Consider the following 21,909-nt stretch of genomic DNA (forward strand, 5'->3'; position numbering starts at 1 on the left):
CGTGGCAGCGCAGGCGCACGGGTGGCGACGGACGCTAGGGGTGGGGTCCGGCGGCGCCCATACAGAGGGAGGAGGGAGAAGGGAGAGGTGTGACTGCCATATGGGCCCCACCTAATCAGTTCACTTAATCGTACTGTTTGGAGCGCATGTTATGGAGATTTGGACCTATATGAAACAGATTAGCAAGTTCATGGACCGGGATGAGAACTCGGGACAAGTTCATGGACCTAGACGTGCATTTTGAGAGTATCGGGACTGGGATGAGAACTCGGGACAAGTTCAGGGACCTAGACGTGCATTTTGAGAGTACCGGGACCGGGATGAGAACTCGGGACAAGTTCATGGACCTAGACGTGCATTTTGAGAGTACCGGGACCGGGATGAGAACTCGGGACAAGTTCAGGGACCGCTGGTGAAATTTACTCATCTTGATATTACGGAGATGATATTACGGAGATGGGAAATTGTATTTTTTTGTGCAGAAGACTCATCGGGACGCCTACGTGATAGCGCGCGTAGCATAAACGCCCCTCCCCAGCCCACCACGACACCGCGCGGAGGCCTTTCGATCGTGGAAGACGATAAATCGGGGCGCACCGAGTTGTTCGTTCCTTAGCTCCGATCGCACAGGCCCCCTACCGGACACCGCCAACATCCATGTTCTGTCACATTTTTTCTGTCACCTGCAATACTTATCACCTGCTATCTGTATCTTTTCTATCACATTTTTTCTAAGTCATTGAAATGTTAGTCCGTGTTTCATTTACCAGCAGATGATTTTGAGCCACACAAGATTTATCTCATCTCCTAAATTTGGGCTGAACATTGTAGATAGCAGGCCCAAGCTTGTTGCTGGTTCCCCAGAAGGATTTCCTGGTCATGTTGATGGGAAGGTTCGAGAGGCAAGGATGAACCATCCAAAGGGATTTACAGTGGATGATAGGGGTAACATCTATGTGGCTGATGCCATGAACATGGCCATTAGAAAGATCAGTGATACAGGTAAGCTAAAATGTCCTGTGGTAGTGTAGATCCATATGCTTTTGTCTGTTCCTTGTGCATCCTATGTTTTCCTTTTGGTTCTATAGCTGGTCTTGTCTAGCATGTATTCAGCAACTGGATCCAAAACTACATTCCGAAATATTAAACTGGTCTTGAGTAAATCAGCTTTGAGTCTCTGCAATGCATTGTGATGTCGGAATATTAAACTGAGTGCTAATTACTGAAAGTTTCATTTAGAACAGCCAACTTTGGGTTTCAAATGGTTTTGTCTGCAAATCAGTTCTTTAGCTGGCTTTGTTCTCTGTTCTCAACCTTCTGTTGTAATTTTGCAGACTTATCTACATTTTTAGAGCTGTTTTCAACGTCATTCAGTGCTTACCCTACAGGCAGCTCTGGAAACATATCTGGTGACTCTGTTCAAGGAAACAAATCTGTGAGAGGGCTTAGGTTCTCTGCTGTCCTATCCTAGGATATTAAGGATCCAAACGATACTATGAAATTAAACTGTGTAAATGATGTACTCTCTTGGTTTGATGATGCTTGTAAAAACTCCAGTTATGGATTTGTGGTTGGTGATGATGGGAAATTTAGAACCCGTGCTTATTTTGTAAGTATGCAATTTGTCTGTGGCGTTACCATGGACAGCTTACTAGTAAATCTAGTAAACCAATAAGATCAAACAAAAGTTGAAAAGAAAAAAAATAGGGAAAACAGCGTTCTTTTCTTGTTCGTCGACGATGCAAAGCCGTTGACCGCTGACGCGCGCGTGCCGTTCAACGGGCACGAGAGGTTGGCGTAGAGCAGCAGCAGTATACATGATGTTGGCGTGCGAGAAACGCCGCGCCCCCACGCACGCACGCGGGGAAGTTTCCGCCGCTCAAAACTTTATTCGGAGCAAGCCGCCGGTTCGGTCGTGGCAGGGAAATGTCGACGCCGAGTTGTCCTTGTTCTCCTCCTCGGGTCGGCGACCCCACCACCGCCTTGGCTGGCTGGCGGGCTGGGCCAGGCTGGCGTGCGCAACTGGGCGGCATGTGAAGGCGACCCGCGCCCGCCGCCGCCGAATCGCGAGCGATCACCGCGTCCACATGCGTGTCCAACGTGTCCCGTCCGATTCGGCAGGAGCCTTTTTCTTTCTTTCTTTTATTTATTTTTCATCATTCAAATTCAATTCGAAAAAACCCTACGAACCCAATCGAGGCCCAGGCCCGGCCCGGCCCGGGCGCCGCCTATATAAGCCGGGAGGCGAGCCAGTCCCGCACAATACGCCGGCGCTAGCTCTAGTCTTGCGAGCCACGAAAGAAAGAAGCAAACAGATCTGCCTGCCTGCCTGCCGCTTGTTCTTCCTCCCCTCCGGGCTCCGGCGATCCGATCCGAACGATGGCGTCCGCCGCCGCGGGGTCGTGGTCGAAGCGGTGGATCCGGCCGGAGGTGTGGCCGCTCTTCTTCGCGACTGGCACGGCCGTCGGCATCTGCGGGATGCAGCTCATCCGCAACATCACCGGCAACCCGGAAGTCAGGTGCGTGCGTGCTGTGCTCATCGATCAGGATGCATGTATAGATCGAAGATGATCAATTCGTTAGATCTGCTGCTCGTGCTGTGTTGCGTATGCGAAGCTTTTAGTTGGTTGGATTGGATTGGGTTGGGTTCGGCGGTGGGTGCGTGTGGTGACGATCAGAAATAAATTAAACGACCAACTGCTGCTTCCGCCGCAGGGTGCTCAAGGAGAAGAGGGCGGCGGGCGTGCTGGAGAACCACGACGAGGGGAAGAGGTACTCGCAGCACGGCTTCAGGAAGTTCATCGACGGCAGGAAGCCCGAGATCATGGAGAACCTCAACTCGTGGATGGCGGACCCGCCCAAGTAGTAGATCAATCCGTCTCCATATCTACCGCGGCCGATGGCTCATCTGGTCGGCCGCACAATTTTAATTATTCTTGACATTCAGCAGCTGTTACCGTGATTGTCTGCGGTACGTTTATTTTTGTATCACCGTAAACATACTCCTCCTATATTCTTAACAACAAGAACAAATATGTGACAGCATGCATGCTGTCATGGCCCTGGCTGTGAACGGGCATATTCAAAGTTTTTTTTTCCTCATTTTGGGACGCGAATATAATTCTTGTTGCTCTCGTTCTGAATAACCTTAACAGTTGGGTGCCTTGTTGAATCTTCTTTTTTTTGGTTAGCTAACTAGTACTGTATATGCGTTGCTTGGCCTTTCTGAATTCTTGAACAAACTGATGCGATGTGCGCGCGTGACCTTTACGAACGACGGAGCAAGTTGGAAACAGAGGCTGCGTTTGCATTGGCTACGACGGCCTCCACCGGCCGTTCGTTGCGTTGTGCCATGTGAAATGAAAAAGGCTCCGAGACGCAGTCCAGGCTGTTGACGCTCGGCGCGGCTCGCGTGCGCCCACGACGCTGCTGCTTCCGCGACCCCCTCTGTGCTAGTTTGAAGGGTAATCCGGCCGCCCAACTTGTTGCCGGGTTGGGAATTGGGCCGTTGTTGCGACTGGGCCTCTCGGTGTTGGCGGCCTTTCTCTATCTTGACCACGGCCTGCTCGCTGGCTGGGCTGAATTACGGGAGGTAAACACCAAGGTTGCCGGAACAAAATTTCTAGTAAATTATTCGTATTCGGGTTGCCGCTGGCCGCTTCACGTCCGCATCAGCCGCAAGGACGCCTGCGGCCTAATGCGGCTGCCCGCATGCCGCCGCGAGTCTTTTGCGGGCTTTGTGGCAACCCGCATCGCCGTGTGCCATCACGAGGCATGAGCTGGCTGTTACACTGGCGGCAACATTGGAGCCTGTTTGCTGGGTGCAAAGCTTTGCTTGCACATTAAGCTCTGGAGTCTGGCGTCAGTATCTCATCTGCCTCGCGTCACGTTTGATTACGCGTCGTGAGCTCGTATGGATGGTGAAGATGTCAGCGCGCGGCGGCGAATGCGCTATGATCTGGCGGCCGTTGCGGCGCCGCTGGGTACCGCGACCAGAGCCGCGTGCCCCGCTCCAGCGTTGCGGGTTTGCGGCGCAGGCTATGCGGGTTCGTGGCGCGGGCTGAGCTGGTGTGTTCGCAGCAAAGCCCGCCCCGCCTGCATTCTGAATTCGTATCCTATACATGTCTCTTGCAGACGAAAATCCTATATATTTTTTGGAAAAAATTTTCTTCCCCATCTTCCAATGTTTAAGATCTGTGCAAACTATATCGTCCGTTAGATCTATTTATCTCTAACCTTCTTCTTCCTGCTTGCTCACCACGCGCGGCCGCCGCACCTACTGCGTGCTGCTGCTGCCGCCGCCACTGCCGCGCGCTGCTGCCGCTGCGCTGCGGCAGCTGCTGCTTGCGTCTCGCGGCGTCCGTTGCTGCTTGCGGCTTTTTGCTGCTGCTGCTTTTTGCTGCTGCGGCCGCTGCTACCGTGCCGCGCTGCGCGCTGCTGTTGTTGCGTTGCCAATGCTGCTGCCCGCCTCGCGCCGCCGCCAAAGAGAAACACGAAGCTCGCTTGAGAAGAACTCTATTCAATATTTCCATTTTAGTATTTTTAACATTTTAGGTTTCTAATTTCAACATTTCGTCTTCATCATTTCAACATTTTAAAAGCCAAATGTTGAATATGTTTAACAAAATATTGAGCTGATTCTATCAAAATGTTGAACATATTTGTAGTAGATAATTGGGCTAAAGTGGGCTTTAAAGATCGATGGCTTATCTATCTTTCAGAAGATAGATAGGAGCCCCCTCCTGCGGAAGGCCGACACAATTCTATTTTGTGTACTAGAAGTTAAAATAAAATCCAACAGGGAATCCACAGATATAATTGCTATATAATTAATATGCGTTATTTTTTGATGAGTAAATTATTCCAAAGCTTATTATGACTCATGCACAACGACAACGCATGTCTATTTCGTACATCTATACATACTACAATTGAAAATGTAATCCACGAGAGAACTCACACATAAGATTGGGATATAGTATGCATTAATTTGTAGTAAATTATTATGCTATAGCTTATGTCTACAGTCTGTTTTGTATATCTATATACTACAATTAAAAATGAAAACCATGAGGAATCTCATAGATGTACTAATTAGGATATAGTACATATTAATTTGTAATAAATTATTCCATATATTATGTCTCATGAAAAAGACAACACGAGTCTTTTGGTGCAATATAATTTGGATATAGTAAATTATTCCATATATTATGAATATAATATCAGATGCAACTTAAGATATCGGTGCAATATAATGCAGCCGCGCCATAATCTTCTCTCATCTTTTGGTGCGATCCTTAGCTTCTAAGGTATTGTATAGTTAGCAAATGTTTTCACTCACTAAATGTGTATATCTTTTACATTTAATTTCTACTCAACTATAAATTGCCCTATCTTTTCCAAAATCTTATATTTGTTTTAGGTATACGGTTAACTATAATCATTGAGATCATATATCTATAATTCTTTAATTTGTTGGAAGTCTAACTATTAACTATATATTATGCATGCTATACCATAGTGGCGCTCGATAGAGGTGTCTGAATTTTCATAATGAGATGCGAAATGTCATGAACTAATATATGCCACGGGCATAGAAGGAAGGTGTCGCATGGTATATAACATGGTACTGTACATTTGTCAATGTGAAATATAGAAAGTCTAGGTGATGTAATAAGGTTTTGTTTCATGTTGTAAACGATTGAAGTTAGGTTTTCATGGTAAAACCCCGACAAAAAGAAGTGGAATTGTCATATTGCAATGCAAAATGGCCCATAAAGAACAACATGAAGTGGAGTGCTGGCGAAGGGATAGATCTACTAGCGCACAAGAGAAGACTAGGTATGGAAGATTGGTTGGGGAATAAGTTTTGTCTTGTGGCATCAGTGAGACACTATCCCAATTAGGATGTAAATTTTATTTTTCATTTCAAGTTTCTAATTCCGTAAACAATTCAAAAAAGACCAATGCATAACATAACATCTAGAGATCGCATGAGCAGAGAGGAGTGTGGCCCATGCCACACCTAATGTAGAATGGATCCATGAATCTTTCATGGAGTTCATGTGCTCTCCACATTACCTTTGGATACATGATAAGCATTCGGTGATTCGTAAGCCATTCAAAGAAAAGGAAAACAAAACAACATTGTCTTTCCTTTTGTCCCTCTCTTTGGTACTGCATTTATGATTGGGTACTCATGTTTCAACAAGAAGCCCTAGTATATTATGTATATCTATCTAGATCCTATAATTTAAAATGAAAATCCATAGGGGAACTTATAAAATATAAATGGGATATACTCCCTCCATCCAAGTATGATTGATATATTTGCACATGGCACAATGACCAAGGGTAACAAATTTGCTTATCAATCTACTCTTTATCTCTCACGAGTATTAATCTCTTAAATCTTTTTCTCCTCATTTCTGCAGTCGTTTGTCGTTGGGACTCATTGTCTCCCACGAGTTTTAACAGCTACGGACCCACATGGGGGCAAAGCCGTTGCCTCTGTGATCCATCCCGAGGTGTGCATGGCCATCGGAGTTACTGCAACGGGGAGGCGAATGGACATCCTCGTGGAAAAAATGAGGCGGAGGCAAATGCATCGATCAAAACTGAATTTTTCAATTTTTGAAATATACTCCCTCCTTCCCCGTTTATAAGGCATGGTGGAACATGACACGGTCTTCTAAACAACACTTTGACTATTTATTTATCATATATTATATCACTTTTGATTATAAACTTATAATCATTGTAAACTATGTTTGATTATGAATCCAATCATATGAAATTTGCATTATAAAAATAAAAATTTAATAGTCAAATTATTGGTCAAAGATGAGAAGATTTGAATCTTGATATACGTGTATGCCTTATAAACGGGGAAGGAGGGAGTATCAATCATACTTGGATGGAGAGAGTAGTATATTTTAATTTTAGATAGATTCTTCCATATCTTTTGCATATCAACTTGGATACAACTCAAGTCTCTAGAAATTGTTCCACTCAATAAATTCCTCTTCAACATATTCATTTATTTGAAACTGTCACCTATTCTAGCCCTACCCCACAATCCTCTCTCAGCCTTCGTTGCAGTCCCTTCCAAAGTATTGAGTAGCTAGTAGTTGTTTCACTCTGTAAATGCCCTTATCTTTTATATTTATTTCTACTCAACCGCCAACTACTCCATATTTTCTCCAAAATCCTATACTTTTTGTACTCATTATCTTTGATTTCAGGGTTAGCAAATTGTTAATGCTAATCACTGAGATGATACTTCTTGATTCTACTGTGGAGAATCCACTGTTACATCAGGATATCGTGTCGACGCTTGATAGAAATCCTGAAATTTTCATAACAAGAGGCTAAATGTCACAAACTGATGGCATGCTAGGGCACAGGAGGTAGCTAAGCTTTGGACGGTTGGAGTGGCGGCGACATTGTAGGGTGCATTTTTGTCGAGGTTTTGCTGCTCGTGTGATTAATGATTGACGTTAGGTTCTCACGGTAACGCCCGACAACACAATAGAGTTAGTTGTCGCGTCGTGATGCAGAAGGACCGTCGTACGTACAAGACGACAAGTTATTGAGCCCGTTCGGAGAAAATACTTGACCGTCGGCATCAACGAACACGAGGCGCGACACCATCCCAAATCAGGAAACCCCCAATTTCACCGCTTCCAATCCCTAATTCCGCAAACAGCTCGATTGCGTAACCATGCATATACATACCAAACTAACACCTACTAAAACATCAAACGGCTCCAATGCACCCACTGCAATGTTCTTGTGCCCCCCTCCCCACATCCACCTCACCTAGAGGTACATGATAACCATACCACCCGGTGTGCGTCACCACCCACTGAGAGAAAAGGCGAAACAGAACGCCATCGTCCGCGCTCCAGGCCCTCGCGCTTCTGCCAGCAAACATGGCTGGCTCTGCGCTCTGACCACCACCAAACACCACCCCTGCCGTGTTTCCAACAAAAAAGTCTTTTTTTTGGAAAAAAAAAGATGGATGGAAGGAAACAAACGCCGTGGAAACTGGAAAGGGCGGAAACGGACACGCTGTCCAGGCAGGCTACCGCCCGGAATCGCTCTGCCACGGCCGTCTTCTAGAGATAGAGAGAGAGAGACAGAGGAGAGGCTGCACAGAAGAAAAGAAATAAAGAAAAAAAAGGAAGCCGGGGGGCAGAAACGGAAAAGGGGATTAAATTAGTCGTAGAAGTCAAGCCCAGGAGATCCAGCAAGGCAACTCCCCCCTCCGTCCTCGTGCCCTCCCCCCCCCCCCCCCTCCCTCTACTGCCGCTGCGCTCCGCTCCTCGCCAGGTCCGCCCCCGCGCTCGACTCGCTCCTCGAAGCGAGCTCCCGCGGGGCCCGGCGCCGGCCCGCCACCTCGGCAGGAGGAGCGTACGAGCCAGCCGTCGCCGTCGCCGTCGCCGTTGCCGCTGGTGGTAGTTGGTGAGCACCTCTCTTCTCTCGCGGTTCGCGGCCCCGGGGAGGGAGGGAGGTGGCGGCGCGCGGAGTGGTGGGGGGTTTGCTGTGCTCCCGCGCCCGCGCCGCCGCTTTCCTGGGCCCCGCGCCGCGACCGCGCGACTCCGTGTTGACCGTTGCGCTGAGCTCGCTCTGCTTTTGTTTTTCAGAGAGAGGTCGCTGTCGGTCGCCATCCCGCGCCCCGCCTGCGCCAAACCCGCGGGTTCCTGGACCACACGCCGCGGAGGATCGCCTCAGGTTGGTTCCGTTTCGCCGCCCCGTCAACTGATTTCAACTGGGCCGCGGAGATTTTAGGGGGAGGGGGGGGGGGGGGGTGGTCTGGGTAGCTTGGTACATTCTTCGCTTGGCTGTGGTTTTGGTTGAATTTGTTGGTTGGGGTGTGGGGAGGTAGTCTGAGTTTCGCGGTATGGTTGCACTGGTGCTGCAATTTCTGTGAAGTGCTGGCATGGCTGAGATGTTCATCGGTTTGCCTGACCCCAGTTTTCCATTGTTGCAGGTTGGAGTGACTGGATTTGGTAGGATAACTCACTAACTCAGCAATACCGAAGCTTTTGTTGGTGTTCTGTGAGGGCATGCCGCGGACTAGAAGTGAGGGGTTAGGGTTTGGTGTGTGATACTGGCTCCTGTTTCCGCGGAAGGGGCAAGGAGCGCCTTTTGCCGTTTCTTCCAGGGAGGATCTGAATCTCCTATCCGTGTTGATTCGGCGGGTGGCGTCAGCTGTTCCGGTCTGGGTGGTAGTATGATGAAGCAGATATTTGGGCGGCGCAAGGCGTCCAAAACTGCAGATAAGGAGTCGGTTGGTGGGAGGAGGCATGCGGCGTTGAACCAGCAGTCGGGTTCTGGAGTTGCCGACCTGAGTGGCCAGCAGCAAGTTTTGTCGGGTACTGGGCATGCCTATGGTAGTGGAAACCGTGCGGGGTTCCAGGAGTCGAGGATAAATGATGCTTTGTTCTCTTCTTACTTCCGACCGTTGCCGAGCATTAAGGATGTGCCAAATACGGAGAAACAGAACCTGCTCATCGTAAAGTTGAACATGTGCTGCACCCTGTTTGACTTTTCGGACCCGACAAGGAACATAAAGGAGAAGAAGATAAAGGTGGAAACATTGATGGAGATACTCGATTATGTTAGAACAGCTAACACAAAGTTCCCTGAGATTGTTGTGGAGGGAATCACAAAAATGATTTCAGCAAACTTGTTCAGGACACTGGTTGTCCCACCCAGGGAGAAAAAGGTGCTCCAAGCTTTTGATTTAGAAGAGGATGAACCATTGATGGACCCTGCATGGCCACACTTGCATATTGTGTATGAGTTGCTCTTGAATTTTGTTCAATCTGCAGAAACTGATGCTAAATTGGCTAAACGATATGTTGACCATTCCTTTATTCTAAGGCTGCTTGAGCTCTTTGATTCTGTGGACCTTAGGGAGAGGGACTGCCTTAAGATGGTACTTCACCGTATCTATGGGAAGTTCATGGTGTATCGGCCATTTATCCGGAAGGCTATCAATAATGTATTCTACCAGTTCATATATGAAACTGAAAAGCACAATGGAATAGCAGAGCTCTTGGAAATTTTAGGAAGCATCATCAATGGATTTGCTTTGCCACTCAAGGAAGAGCACAAACTGTTCCTTGTAAGGACCTTAATTCCACTTCACAAGGCAAGGTGCATTTCAATGTACCACCGGCAGCTGTCTTACTGCATTACACAGTTTGTTGAAAAAGATGGCAAGCTTGTGGATACTATTATTAGGGGCATCATAAAATATTGGCCTGTCACAAACAGCCCAAAAGAAGTACTCTTCTTGGGCGAGTTGGAAGAGATACTAGAAGCAACACAACCTAGCGAGTTTCAAAAATGTATGGTTCCTGTTTTCTGCCAAGTTGCTCGCTGCTTTAACAGCTCTCACTTCCAGGTAAATATCATTCACCTTATCCTTGATGATTATTCCCTCTATGCAGCTTTATTGCCTGTTTCTCCTATGGTTGAATTGTTGGCTTGTTGTGTACTCTTACCTCATCAGAATTGGATTAGATATCGTCTGAAACAATCATCATATTTTGCTTGGCTAAATGTTAGTTCCATGTTAGTTTGTTATAACAGTATTACATCGTTTTCACCAACAATTCAAATAACAAATTTCAGCTGTTTCATCTATTTATTCGCAATTTGCTTCTTAGCATTAGCATTTAAAATGTGTTTGCTTGTATGTGCAGTGCATATCATCAACCTCATATTTGTCTGTTTGTTTGGTATTTGTTTTCTAGAGCCGTAAATGAAAATTTGAATTGAGAAAACATAGTTTCTTTTTGTAGACATCTTGAATTCCTAAGTTTCCGACAGCGGAATGCAGGGCCCATTCAGCTTGTGCCATTTTGAATTAATTTATGTTGGTCTAGTCAGTTTGTTCCTCACAGAACAATGTCCTTTCTATCTTCATGGATTTGAACTTAGTTACATTTTTCTAAGATTTAAATAAATAATGTTGGATTACTTAATCTCCACTTGTGTTAGGTAACCATTCCTTGGTCCAGAATCCTGTTAAGTACATTTGGAGTGAAATCAGATGGTTTTTTTAAAGATCGTTCTAGCTGCTTCATGGGATTTCCCAACCCATCGTTCGGCATGCACTCATGTCATTCTATTTCCTCCTTAAAGATGGGTTTTCCAACATTTTAGTGGCATGACGGCTACAGGGCTGGCCCAAATATGAGGCTTAGCGTAGGAAACAAAGAAGCTTCAATTTTATGATGCTTGCTGCTTCCTTAATTATTTCACAAATTTTCTACTGGTCCTCACTATCTCACAAAAAAGCATAAAATAAAAGATTTTAGCCCCCCCTTCATTTTTCTGCTTTGCCTTTGCTACTGAAAGCTAGAGGAAGCGTGCAGCCTGTCGTGAGCATGTGCCACAAAGCATGTTGTATTCCTATAATAAATTTTTGGAGCTCAGGAATAAACTTTTGCAAGATCTGTGAATAAACCCAGTGACACATAACTCAAATGTTCTTCTTTTCTTGGTGTGAACTGTGCGCTCTATATGAGATCCCTTTATTCTCTGCAGTATCATGATAAAGCATTGATCTATTGAAGAGTACGAACAAAATTACACAGATGGGACCTAGTTCTATATGTTGCACGCAGGGGCGGAGCTAGGATTGAAATGACCCTGGTGCACTCTATTGCATAAACAAAACTGATATAATTTACATGGTAAAAATTGAGTCAACTGCTAGGAATTTATTTTTCATCATGGTGCACGTGCACCAGGGAAAGTGAATGTGGCTTCGCCCCTGGTTGCACGTCTACCTGGAAGTTTCTAGATCTGTTTTTGGGAAGTGCATCAATGCAGCATATCTAGTCATTAACAGTAAATTGTAACTCATTCTGGTTTTGTATAATTTTTATTAAAAACATTACTTGCGTGTGCTGCAATATTTAGAAGTTTTAATTGTTTTATTGTATCCTCTCTGAGCATTCTAGGATGTCGTTCTTTATCATTTATATTTGACTCTATAATGGGCTAATGGCAAGTTTAAGAAAAGATGGTTAATTTTGTTAGATCCAAAGTTGTGCTATTTATAGGGTACTGCTTGAGTTTTAGTTTTATATGTATGAGGTGGGAGAACAACAATGAATTGAAGTTTTTTTTTGAAAACCATGTATACCAAATTTGAATGGTTACTGTTGACTGAGGTGTGTACTTGTGAATATAGTCAGCCCTCCAGGATTGGTAATTTATATTCATATGGAAACATGATTTATTTTTACACATTAGTCTATACTATAAATACTCATTGCTATAATTTTATGTGTACTTGTGCAATACAGGGAAAATGCTGCTTGACCTTGATACTCAATATTTATGTAGTCTTTACCATTCTGTTTTGTTTCTTCTATGGTAATTGCATATTTATATATATATATTGTAATGTGCTTATACTTTATTTAGGTTGCTGAGAGAGCATTGTTTTTGTGGAACAATGATCGCGTGGAGAGTTTGATTAGGCAAAACAGTAAGGTGATCCTTCCTATCATCTTACCTGCCTTGGAGAAAAATATAAATGGGCACTGGAACCCGGCCGTGCAGAGCCTCAGTCTGAACGTGCAAAAGTTGTTCTCCGATCGCGAGCCTGAGCTGTTTGCTGAATGTGTGCTGAAATATGAGGAAGACAAAGTCAGAGAGGAGGAGCTTAAGCTGAAGCAGGTGGCGGCATGGAAACGTCTAGATGAGATTGCATCCTCCAAAGTCACAAGTGGCGAGGCTGTCCTTGTCTCTCCACCCTTGCCCCGCCAACCTTCAGGCTTGTAGGAACTTTTAAAGGGTAAGCATGCTGGTTGTCATGTGTTCAGTTGATTCAAGTATTTGTTAATCTCGTGCAGTTTTGATAATACTTGGATCCTTGGTGTTTGCAGGTCCTTGCAGAGTCATCCGGCATTGTACAGGATTGGGTTGTAGATAGGAAACAAAAAAGGGTATATGAAGCCACCAAGGCTGGTGTGCGAAACAGAGGAAAAGAGATATGGGAAGCCAATTGTGCATCAGTTCTGTAAATCACATGCCATGGCTTCTCTCGGCATTCTGGTGGTTCAGTCTCTTTTGTAGTTTGTCAGAGAATGTTTTTTTCTTCTTCCGTATAAGATCGATTAAAGGGGAGCTGGTACATGCCTTTTCTGTTCCTGTTCTATGCTTGGATGGCGGGTGATCGGCTTATGTGATTAAAGTCCCTTAAGCTTTCCTTCCGCACTTGGTTGATAATATGGTTTTGTGATGATTGTGAATGCTGGCGGATCATGTCTCAGATCCGCGAGCAGATGCCATGCAGGAGCTGGTGTGTTTCATCCTGCTGTCTGCCTCCTTCCGGCAGAGTCGTGGTTTGCAGGGAATGGAATCACTTCAGTCAGGATGCTACAATTGCCTCCAAAGAGAAGCCATGGAGCTGCTGGCAATTTGCAGGCCTCCTTTTCAGGTTGGTTGCCATGGAGCGGTGAAACGTGATACCTGGGAAAACTGTGAGGAGATTGCACAGCGAGCATTTGCTTGGCATTGCTGAAATTCGTGCTAACTTGCTTCAAAAGTCACTGGGTATTTTGTGGAAAACTGACCCATGCACTGATGAAATACAAGGTTGCTAGGTTATATTGGAATTTGTGGCAACATGCCTAGAGCCCGCATGGTTACCTGATGCTATTGGAATTGAGTGTTCTTTCACTCTCTGTAGGCTGTAGCAAGGAGGTTGATGGACACCAAGGTCAAATCTGACACTGGCACGGCTGGTCAACGCAGCGCTCCTAATGTTTCTCCACCTCCCCATTGCTAATTGGGTCATCCTTTGCCTAACATAAACTGCATATCAACTTTTCTTTTTCATTCTAAATTTGAATAATATGATAAAAAACCCCTGTTTGCAACAACATAATTTTCTAAATAAATTTGTAAAATATGTTACAAGAGTTTTTTTGGAACTCAACTATAACTATAGAAGGATGAAAGAATGAGCAGATTTATACGATATTTTCTTTTTGAATTTACAAAATCCATAACAGACAAACTTTTCTGAAGTTTCATGTTCTTTCCACGTGTTTGAAGCTGATGCCTTGATCTTCACTTCTTCGTGTTGGATGTCAATCGTTGTCATTAGGACGTATGCTTTTGTCAAATCAAAGAAGCTGAAAAGAATATGGTCTGTTTAATAACTGCTGAATTTTCAAACAAATTAGTTCTCAGTAAAGAACACCACTATCAGGACAAAATAATGCCCGCTTTCAAATGGTCCGTTTCTCATCTCACTTTCAAGTTCTAACTCGGTTCATTCTTCCAGGTTGTCTTGTTATGAGTTATGACAGCATCAAATGATGTGATTCTAGCTATTAGTTTATTTTTTCATAAACGAAAAAGGAAATTTTGGACCTTGGCCCTCCAATTAAAACTCCGCTAGGTATGTCTGATTTGGGTATTAACAAACCCCAAATAGGCAATAGAGGAATGACATCGATACCGCATTTAAAGTTGGCCCTTCAATATGTACTCCCAACTCTATAGCTCAAGGCTGAAAATCAAACCGAGATCCGAGTTCCTGATTGGAAGATTTCTTTCATTATTCTTTTATTATCACCATGTTGATAAACAATAAATTAATCCTAACTTATTCCATGATATTTTGCTGATATGGACCTGACAGTGTCAAGGCTAATTTTAGGATGATATATACGCCCTACCTAGAGTTTAACTTGCACTCATACTGAAGTAGGAGCAGGGTTCACCAAAGGTTTGACCGGTTACCGGTCAAACCGGTCCGGCCCGGTTCCGGTTTGGACCGGTATCAAACCGGTCCAAATTCAAAATTCAAATTTAAATTCAAAAAAATGAAAAATTCTCAAAAAATTCCTAAAAATACTTCAAGGTGCGACGAATCTAATGGTGTCAAATTTTCTCAAAAATTCGTTCATTTAGTATAGTTTGCGGGGATTTGAAGTTAAACAAAAAAAACGTGCATACAAAAGTATACAAATACAATGTAAAAGTAGTACAAAAAAGGATTGGAGGGTTCATTTAGACTAAAACATGTTATACAAACATTCATTTAGTATACTTTGCGGGCATTTGAATTTAAACAAAAAAAGAAAAAAAAATTGAATTTGGCCGGTTACTAGTCAAACTGACCGGTAAACTAGTCAAACCGGCTGGTATACCGGTCTAACCAGCCGGTATACCGGTACGAACCGGTTGTACTGCGAAATTTGAATTCCACCGGTACGGACCGGTTTCCGGCCAAACCGGACCGGTCGCTGAGTAAAACCCTGAGTAGGAGTACAACCATATATTGATGGGTTCATTTAAACCTGCTTGAATTATTAACATGCGTGGATCACGCCCTCTATTATTTTGAATAAAAAAATCAGGATAGCAGAAGCTTTGATGAGCTCCTTCTTGTCAATTTATTCCTTCCTATAACTACAAGGCAGCAAGGCATGCACGATATCTCGCCCGCTTCCATTTGGATTCCAAGCTCTCAACTATCCAGCAGCCATGGCAGGAAGCCGAGATGCTTCGTCCCCTGCTTCCTCCTCTCCGTCTCTCCACGTCGTGGTGTTCCCATGGCTGGCGTTCGGCCACATGATCCCGTTCCTCGAGCTCTCCAAGCGCCTGGCGCGGCGCGGCCACGCCGTCACCTTCGTGTCCACGCCGCGGAACACCGCCAGGCTGAGCGCCGTCCCGCCAGAGCTATCCGCGCGCGTCCGCGTCGCCACGCTGGAGCTGCCGGCGGTCGAGGGGCTGCCGGCCGGCGCCGAGTCGACGGCCGACGTCCCGCCGGAGAAGGTCGGGCTCCTCAAGGCGGCGTTCGACGGCCTCGCCGCGCCGTTCGCATCCCTTGTCGCCGCTGGCCGCAGGGGCGGCGCCGGCGAGGCCGCCGACGGGTTCGAGAGGAAGCCCGACTGGATCATACTCGACTTCGCCCAGAGCTGGGTCTTCCCGATCGCCGAGGAGCACAAGGTGAACAACCATGCGATCGAAGTTGTCGAAGCTGCAGCAACTGATTAGCTAGTAGCTGCTCGATCGCCAAAAATCGATTCTTTTCGTTCGTCAATTTTGATTTCTTGTGTGCTCCTGCAACTGCAATGCAAGATCGCGTGCGCCATGTTCCTCATCTTGCCGGCGGCCCTCTTGGCGTACCTCGGCACGAAGCAGGCGAACGAGGCGTGCCCTCGCCGGACGACGGAGGACTACATGGCGCCGCCGCCGTGGGTGCCCTTCCCCTCCACGCTCACCTACCGCCGCCACGAGGCCGAGGCCATCGCCGCCGGGTTCCGGCCCAACGCCTCCGGCGTCTCCGACATGGACCGCCTCTGGCAGCTGCACCGCCCGTCCTGCCGCCTCGTCATCCACCGCAGCAGCCCGGAGGCCGAGCCGCGGCTGTTCCCGCTCCTGACGGACCTCTTCGCCAAGCCCGTCGTCCCCGCCGGCCTCCTCCTCCCCGGCGACGCCGCGCCGCCGGGCGGCGGTGGTGGCCACCACCAGCCGCTCGAGGCGGTCGCGCGGTGGCTGGACGAGCAGCCCCGGAGGTCGGTCGTCTACGTGGCGCTGGGGAGCGAGGCGCCCGTGACGGCGGGCGACATCCGGGAGCTCGCGGCCGGGCTGGAGCTCTCCGGCGCGCGCTTCCTCTGGGCGCTCTGCGCGCCGGGCGGCGAGCCCGCCGCCGCGCTGCTCCCCGGCGGGTTCGAGCGGCGCGTGGCCGGGCGAGGCGTGGTGGCCGCCGGGTGGGTGCCGCAGGTGCGCGTGCTCGCGCACGCCGCGGTGGGCGCGTTCCTGACGCACTGCGGGTGGGGCTCCACGGTGGAGAGCCTGTTCGGGTTCGGGCACCCGCTGGTGATGCTGCCGTTCGTGGCCGACCAGGGCCTCATCGCGCGGGCCATGGCGGCACGCGGCGTCGGCGTGGAGGTGCCGAGGGACGACGACGGGTCCTTCCGCCGGGACGACGTCGCGGCGGCGGTGCGGCGGGTGGTGGCGGGGGAGGAGGGCGAGGAGATGGCGCGCAGGGCCAGGGAGCTGCGGGAGGTCGTCGGGGACAGGGTGAGGCAGGAGCGCTACGTCGACGAGCTGCTGGAGTTGCTGCATCGCTACAAGTGAACCCTGATGAAGTTCGAAAATGGTGTTGTGCATGTGCATTCTTCAATTCTGATCTTTGGACATGCCTGCCGTTCTTTCTCGAGCAAACAAAAATGAGTTGTACTTTTTTTTATCGAACTTTTGCATGACAAAGACGACATGCAAAAATTGGATAAAGAAAACTTATGAAGTTAATTTTTTTGGATGAAAAAGGAGAATAAAATTTGCTAATATCAGGTATTAGTGATCTTTAAATCGGGACAACTAAGTCATAAGAACATTCTAAAATATGCACAAACAAGTGCCAGAATATGAGCTCCACATTAACAGATGTCTTTTGTACACGGAGGCACAACTTAACTGTATCTTGGAATCTCTAAGGAGAAATTCAGTGCAGAACTGCAGACTGACAGAGCCTTGATGAATGTATTATGCCACAATGGAGTTGTAAAAGTACCGCCCGAAGTGCCCATGCAAGTTCGCGGATACTAGTCATCTTCATCATGGAGTCTAAAAATTAAAGGCACAGCTATCGTTAATCATCCTCATTTGCTTCATAGGCACAATTTGCTAGATGTCGCGATCACCCATGCTTGGCCCTGTTTAGTTTTCAAAGAATTTCCTACAGTACCCGTCACATCAAATGTTTGAACACATACATGGAGCATTAAATGCAGTTGAAAAATAATTAATTACACAGTTTAACTGATTAGCACGAGATGAATCTTTTAAGCCTAATTAGTTCATGATTAGACATATTTGTCAAGTAATAACAAAATATACTACAGTACCAAAATCAAAACCTTTTCACCAACTAAACAGACCCCCAGCATCACGGGTTGTGCAACGTTTCTGTCTAGACCATTTCCACAGGATACCCCTCACGCGATCCCTCCTTATCATCACACACGGACATTGTAACACCCAAAATTTGAAGTTGTTTGAATTCAAATGGATTTGTTCAAATGGTGTTTAAATTTGAAAAAAAAACAAAATAAAACTTTTCCTCTCACTCCCTCCCTCTCCAGCCCAGCCCAACTCTCCCCCTCTCTTTCTTTTCCCGCGGCCCAAACAACCTGCACTGGCCCAACCCATCCCACCTCCTCCCTTCCTTCTCTCACTGACGTGCCGGACCCACCTGTCGGCGCCGTCTTCCACCTCCTGCTGGACCACCCCTGCCCCTCGCCGCGATCCCCGCCTGTTGCCGTTGGACGCCCCGCGCGCCTCCCCTCTTTCCTCGCGGCATTAATGGCCATAATGGCCCCGCGACGTGCACGCCCTTTCCCAGGCGAGAAACACCGTGGCAATCACCCTGTGATTGCCGGCCACCGAGCTCCACCTCCCCCGCAGCGGCGGACACCCCGCTCCTCCCTCCCTTCCTCTATAAAACCCACGCTGAGCTTCTGCTCCTCCCTTTTCGAACCCCGACATCTCACCCTCGCTCCCCCTCGCTCGCGCAGTGTCGCCGCTGCCATTCCCGACCCCGAGCTAGAACTCGACGCCGCCGCCGTCGATCCGCCGCCTCGTTGTGCCCTGCTCACCACAAACCACCACCGGAGCTCCGCCTTGAGGTGAGCAAGGTAGCCCCCTTGTTTCCTCTCTCTCTCTCTCGCCCCTTGCACCTGCAATGGCTCGTCGGAGCTCTCAAGCCGCTGCTCGCCATGGCGTGCCACCCCCGGCCACCTTTCCGCTGAACCGACCGCCCCATCATCTTCCCCACCTCCTCTCTCTCCCAAGCCTAGCCGCGCTCGAAACGGGCCCCAGACGGCCGAGTTCGACCTACTCTGGCGACCCGCCGCCGCCTCCGCCGGCTGCCGGCGCAAGGCGCCGCCCGCCGAGCCGCCCGCGCTGCGAAGCCGAGCCGCTGCCTCCCCGAGCCGCACGACCGAGCCAAGCCGCCGCCCACCTGAGCCATCCCTGAGCCGCCCGACCTGATCCGCGCCGTAGGATCAAGATCCAACGCACCATATCCGTCAGACCCGAGCCGGATCTGAGCCGCCCACCACCTTTTTGCAAAAGAGCCCCTGTGGTTTTGAAAATCAACCTGCAGTCCTGTGTACTTCAAAAATAATCTATTCTAGGTCCTTTTCTTTCTGTTTTAGAGCCTGTTCGGCTGGTCTAGGCTTGGCTTGGCTTATTACAGTTTATTTTCTGTCACACAATACTATTCAATTTACTAGCCGAGCACTATTCATTCTACCAGTCGAATAGTCTCTTAGCCCCTGACCTTTCTAGTAATAGAACCCGCCGTCCAGAACCGAGTTTTTGCATGCTAGCCCCTGCGTATAGAGTTTAATTAGGTTTTTAGCCCCTAGTTTCTTTGTAGCTAGCCCCTGGAAGTGCAAAACCTTCGCAAACAAGTCCCTGGTGCACTGTTTTAGCCATATCTATTCACATTTCAACTCCGTTTTAAGCGATTCTTGCACTCACGCGGTCCTTACTTCACGCTCTACACCTTTTTCACCTTTTCCAGTACTGTTTTTACTATTTTATGTATTGTTTCTTATTTGTATTGTATGCTTTGCTTGTGTGATCGTGTAGACAACGTGCCGTTAGAGGGTGATCAAGAGCAAGCTTACGAGGAAGACTTTCAGCAGTTAGCCGAGGAAGGCAAGTGGCTCTCCCTCTCTGCATACTCTGATTTTATCCCATTAATAGCATGTTAATTCACTTTACTTTACTGTTTATGCATAAATTTGATGGGGACACCAATTAAGGGCTTTACCTAGTCTTTTTACCTCAACCTTGGAACACCGGGTTTAATATCTTGTTGGGTAGCTTTGCTTTGTTGCTTTACCTTGGGTTGGTTGGTATAATCTTGGAAAATGTTAAATATGGTTTTATCATGGTTAAGGGTACAAGATCACTTTGTTTAATTGGAACATGGAGAACCACCCGGAAAAGCAGTACAACTACAAGGACTACATGGCTCTGGTCTTGGCTAATTAATTAGAGACTCTAGTTTGAAGCGGTCTTACCGAAAGGGAAAGAGGGACGGCTGTTGATGGGGTATAATCCGGTCCTCTTGGGGTAGTAGCCTTTGCTAAGGTACTGACCATTAGGGAGGTTTATGCTCTACCACTGCTCCGGAAACCTTAGCAGACTACTTCTTACTAGGGAATCTTTGTAAAGACCTCGTAGCATCCCTATGCAACCACACCTAAGAAAGTGTGGTATTGTGCCTGATCAGCACAGCGTGGTTGGGTCCAAAGTTCTTTTGAACTTTTACGCGACTTGTGGTGAAAGTGTACAACCTCTGCAGAGTGAAAACTGATATATCAGCCGTGCTCACGGTCATGAGCGGCCTGGACCCTCACATGATAATTGAACTTGAAGAATAATTAAATCGTGGTTCTTTGGTTTATAATGTTGGATCCTTTATACTTATGCTTAAGTGGGTTGGTATAAACTTATACCTAGTAAATAGATGCTTGCTAATAAAATATGATCAATTAAAATTTCTTACCACTGCAAACCTTTAGCCTTTCTTGTTTAACCTTACATGTTCCCCCACTTCCTGAGTACTAATCATAAGTGTACTCACCCTTGCTTACTGCTGCTCAGAAGAGAAAGTTGCTGCGAAGTCTTTCGAAGATGAAGCTGAGTTCTAGGCGTACGCAGCCCCCAGTCAATTGCCTGTGATGTTTGGAGTCTTTGTTTCTAGGATAAGCTGTATAAGTCTGATAGTCATTTAGTTGTTTTATTTCTCTTTTTTGTGATACTGTTACTGATTATTTACTTATAATGTCTCTATATGTATGAAACTTGATCCTGGCATATATATAGATATGCATTCGGTTTTGTCCTTAAAACTGGATGTGACAGACATCTTTGCTGCAAGGAAGTCGTATGAAGTTCTATTCCTTTTCATACTTATTGTCTAAAACTTTGATGTATTATTTGGGCATCTAGACAAAATCAAATCAAACAAATTTCAACTAAAGTGTTGTAGATCTTGTTTTGAAACCTACTTTCATATGAAGTTTGTCTCCATCCTAGTTTTTATGCAAAAGTTAAGAATATGCCCAAATACAAATGACGATTCAATTTGTTTGTAAAAAGATGGAAATTATCCATACTAGAAATCTAATAGCTATCTGCACCGTCCATTCTGGCACTCAATTAGAGTCATCGAGGGTACACTATACCACAACCTAATATTAGCGTCAGACATCTGACGCTATAAATAGAAAATTATTGATAAATTGTTGGTCGGTATAGTTTCATCGAACTATTGGTCGGTATATTGTGACTGTGGTATCGTGCTGCCACCCAGCCGTTGAGAAAGAAACCACGTTTTCATCCTAACAAAGTGCTTCTGCGAATATAGCCTCCGGCCGTCTGGAATCCTTAGATATCTGTGCTAGGTCTTCTTGCTAACTGGCATCGATCCACTATCCTTGCCGTCTCCTTTACAAGCTCCACCACACATATCTCTCCATCCCATTTTTTTTTCAAAGGACCACCACATATGAGCCAATTTGGATGAGTGTTATTTTAGTGATGTGTCTGTGACTTGTTCATCATCAGTAGTATGGAACTCCGGAAATAAGAAGGGCTACATAATGTTTCAAGCGGACCCCTTTTGTACCGAGCTACAAACACAATATTTGTTAGGAAAAAAAGAACTTAATACTTCTTTCGCTGCCTTATTTAATGAACGGGCACGCAACAGAGCTTCTGGTAAGTCCCTACTCCCTAACTAGAGGTGCTTTATGGTTTGAGATCCTCTGCAGTCACGGAGGCTGTGACTTTGCCACTGACATATGGGCCTGATGGCACTGAGGCCCACATGTC

The 21,909-nt window shown here is 46.8% G+C and overlaps 3 protein-coding genes across 4 annotated transcripts; all 3 read left to right on the forward strand.

Moving 5' to 3' along the window:
- Window positions 1–2,240: 2,240 nt before the first annotated feature.
- Window positions 2,241–3,165, forward strand: LOC120668288. Its single transcript, XM_039948085.1, has 2 exons — window positions 2,241–2,519; window positions 2,716–3,165. Exons 1-2 carry the CDS (start codon window positions 2,380–2,382, stop codon window positions 2,864–2,866), a joined length of 291 nt encoding a protein of 96 aa, XP_039804019.1. The 5' UTR covers window positions 2,241–2,379; the 3' UTR covers window positions 2,867–3,165.
- A 5,139-nt stretch (window positions 3,166–8,304) lies between these two features.
- Window positions 8,305–13,251, forward strand: LOC120668304 (serine/threonine protein phosphatase 2A 57 kDa regulatory subunit B' theta isoform-like). 2 transcript variants are annotated; one of them, XM_039948086.1, is made up of 5 exons: window positions 8,305–8,469; window positions 8,652–8,739; window positions 8,999–10,420; window positions 12,457–12,829; window positions 12,921–13,251. In XM_039948086.1, the coding sequence occupies exons 3-4, from the start codon at window positions 9,242–9,244 to the stop codon at window positions 12,814–12,816; spliced, it is 1,539 nt and encodes a 512-aa protein (XP_039804020.1). In that variant the 5' UTR covers window positions 8,305–8,469; window positions 8,652–8,739; window positions 8,999–9,241; the 3' UTR covers window positions 12,817–12,829; window positions 12,921–13,251. The 2 variants fall into 2 exon arrangements, with proteins under 2 accessions (XP_039804020.1, XP_039804021.1); XM_039948087.1 differs by lacking the exons at window positions 8,305–8,469; window positions 8,652–8,739 and adding an exon at window positions 8,806–8,906.
- Window positions 13,252–15,484: 2,233 nt separating this feature from the next.
- LOC120668330 (putative UDP-rhamnose:rhamnosyltransferase 1) lies at window positions 15,485–17,343 on the forward strand. The gene is made up of 2 exons (XM_039948088.1): window positions 15,485–15,999; window positions 16,132–17,343. The coding sequence occupies exons 1-2, from the start codon at window positions 15,535–15,537 to the stop codon at window positions 17,131–17,133; spliced, it is 1,467 nt and encodes a 488-aa protein (XP_039804022.1). The 5' UTR covers window positions 15,485–15,534; the 3' UTR covers window positions 17,134–17,343.
- Window positions 17,344–21,909: the final 4,566 nt, after the last annotated feature.

This window comes from Panicum virgatum, chromosome 2K (genome assembly GCF_016808335.1).
Source record: "Panicum virgatum strain AP13 chromosome 2K, P.virgatum_v5, whole genome shotgun sequence".
NCBI classification, from domain to species: Eukaryota; Viridiplantae; Streptophyta; class Magnoliopsida; order Poales; family Poaceae; genus Panicum; species Panicum virgatum.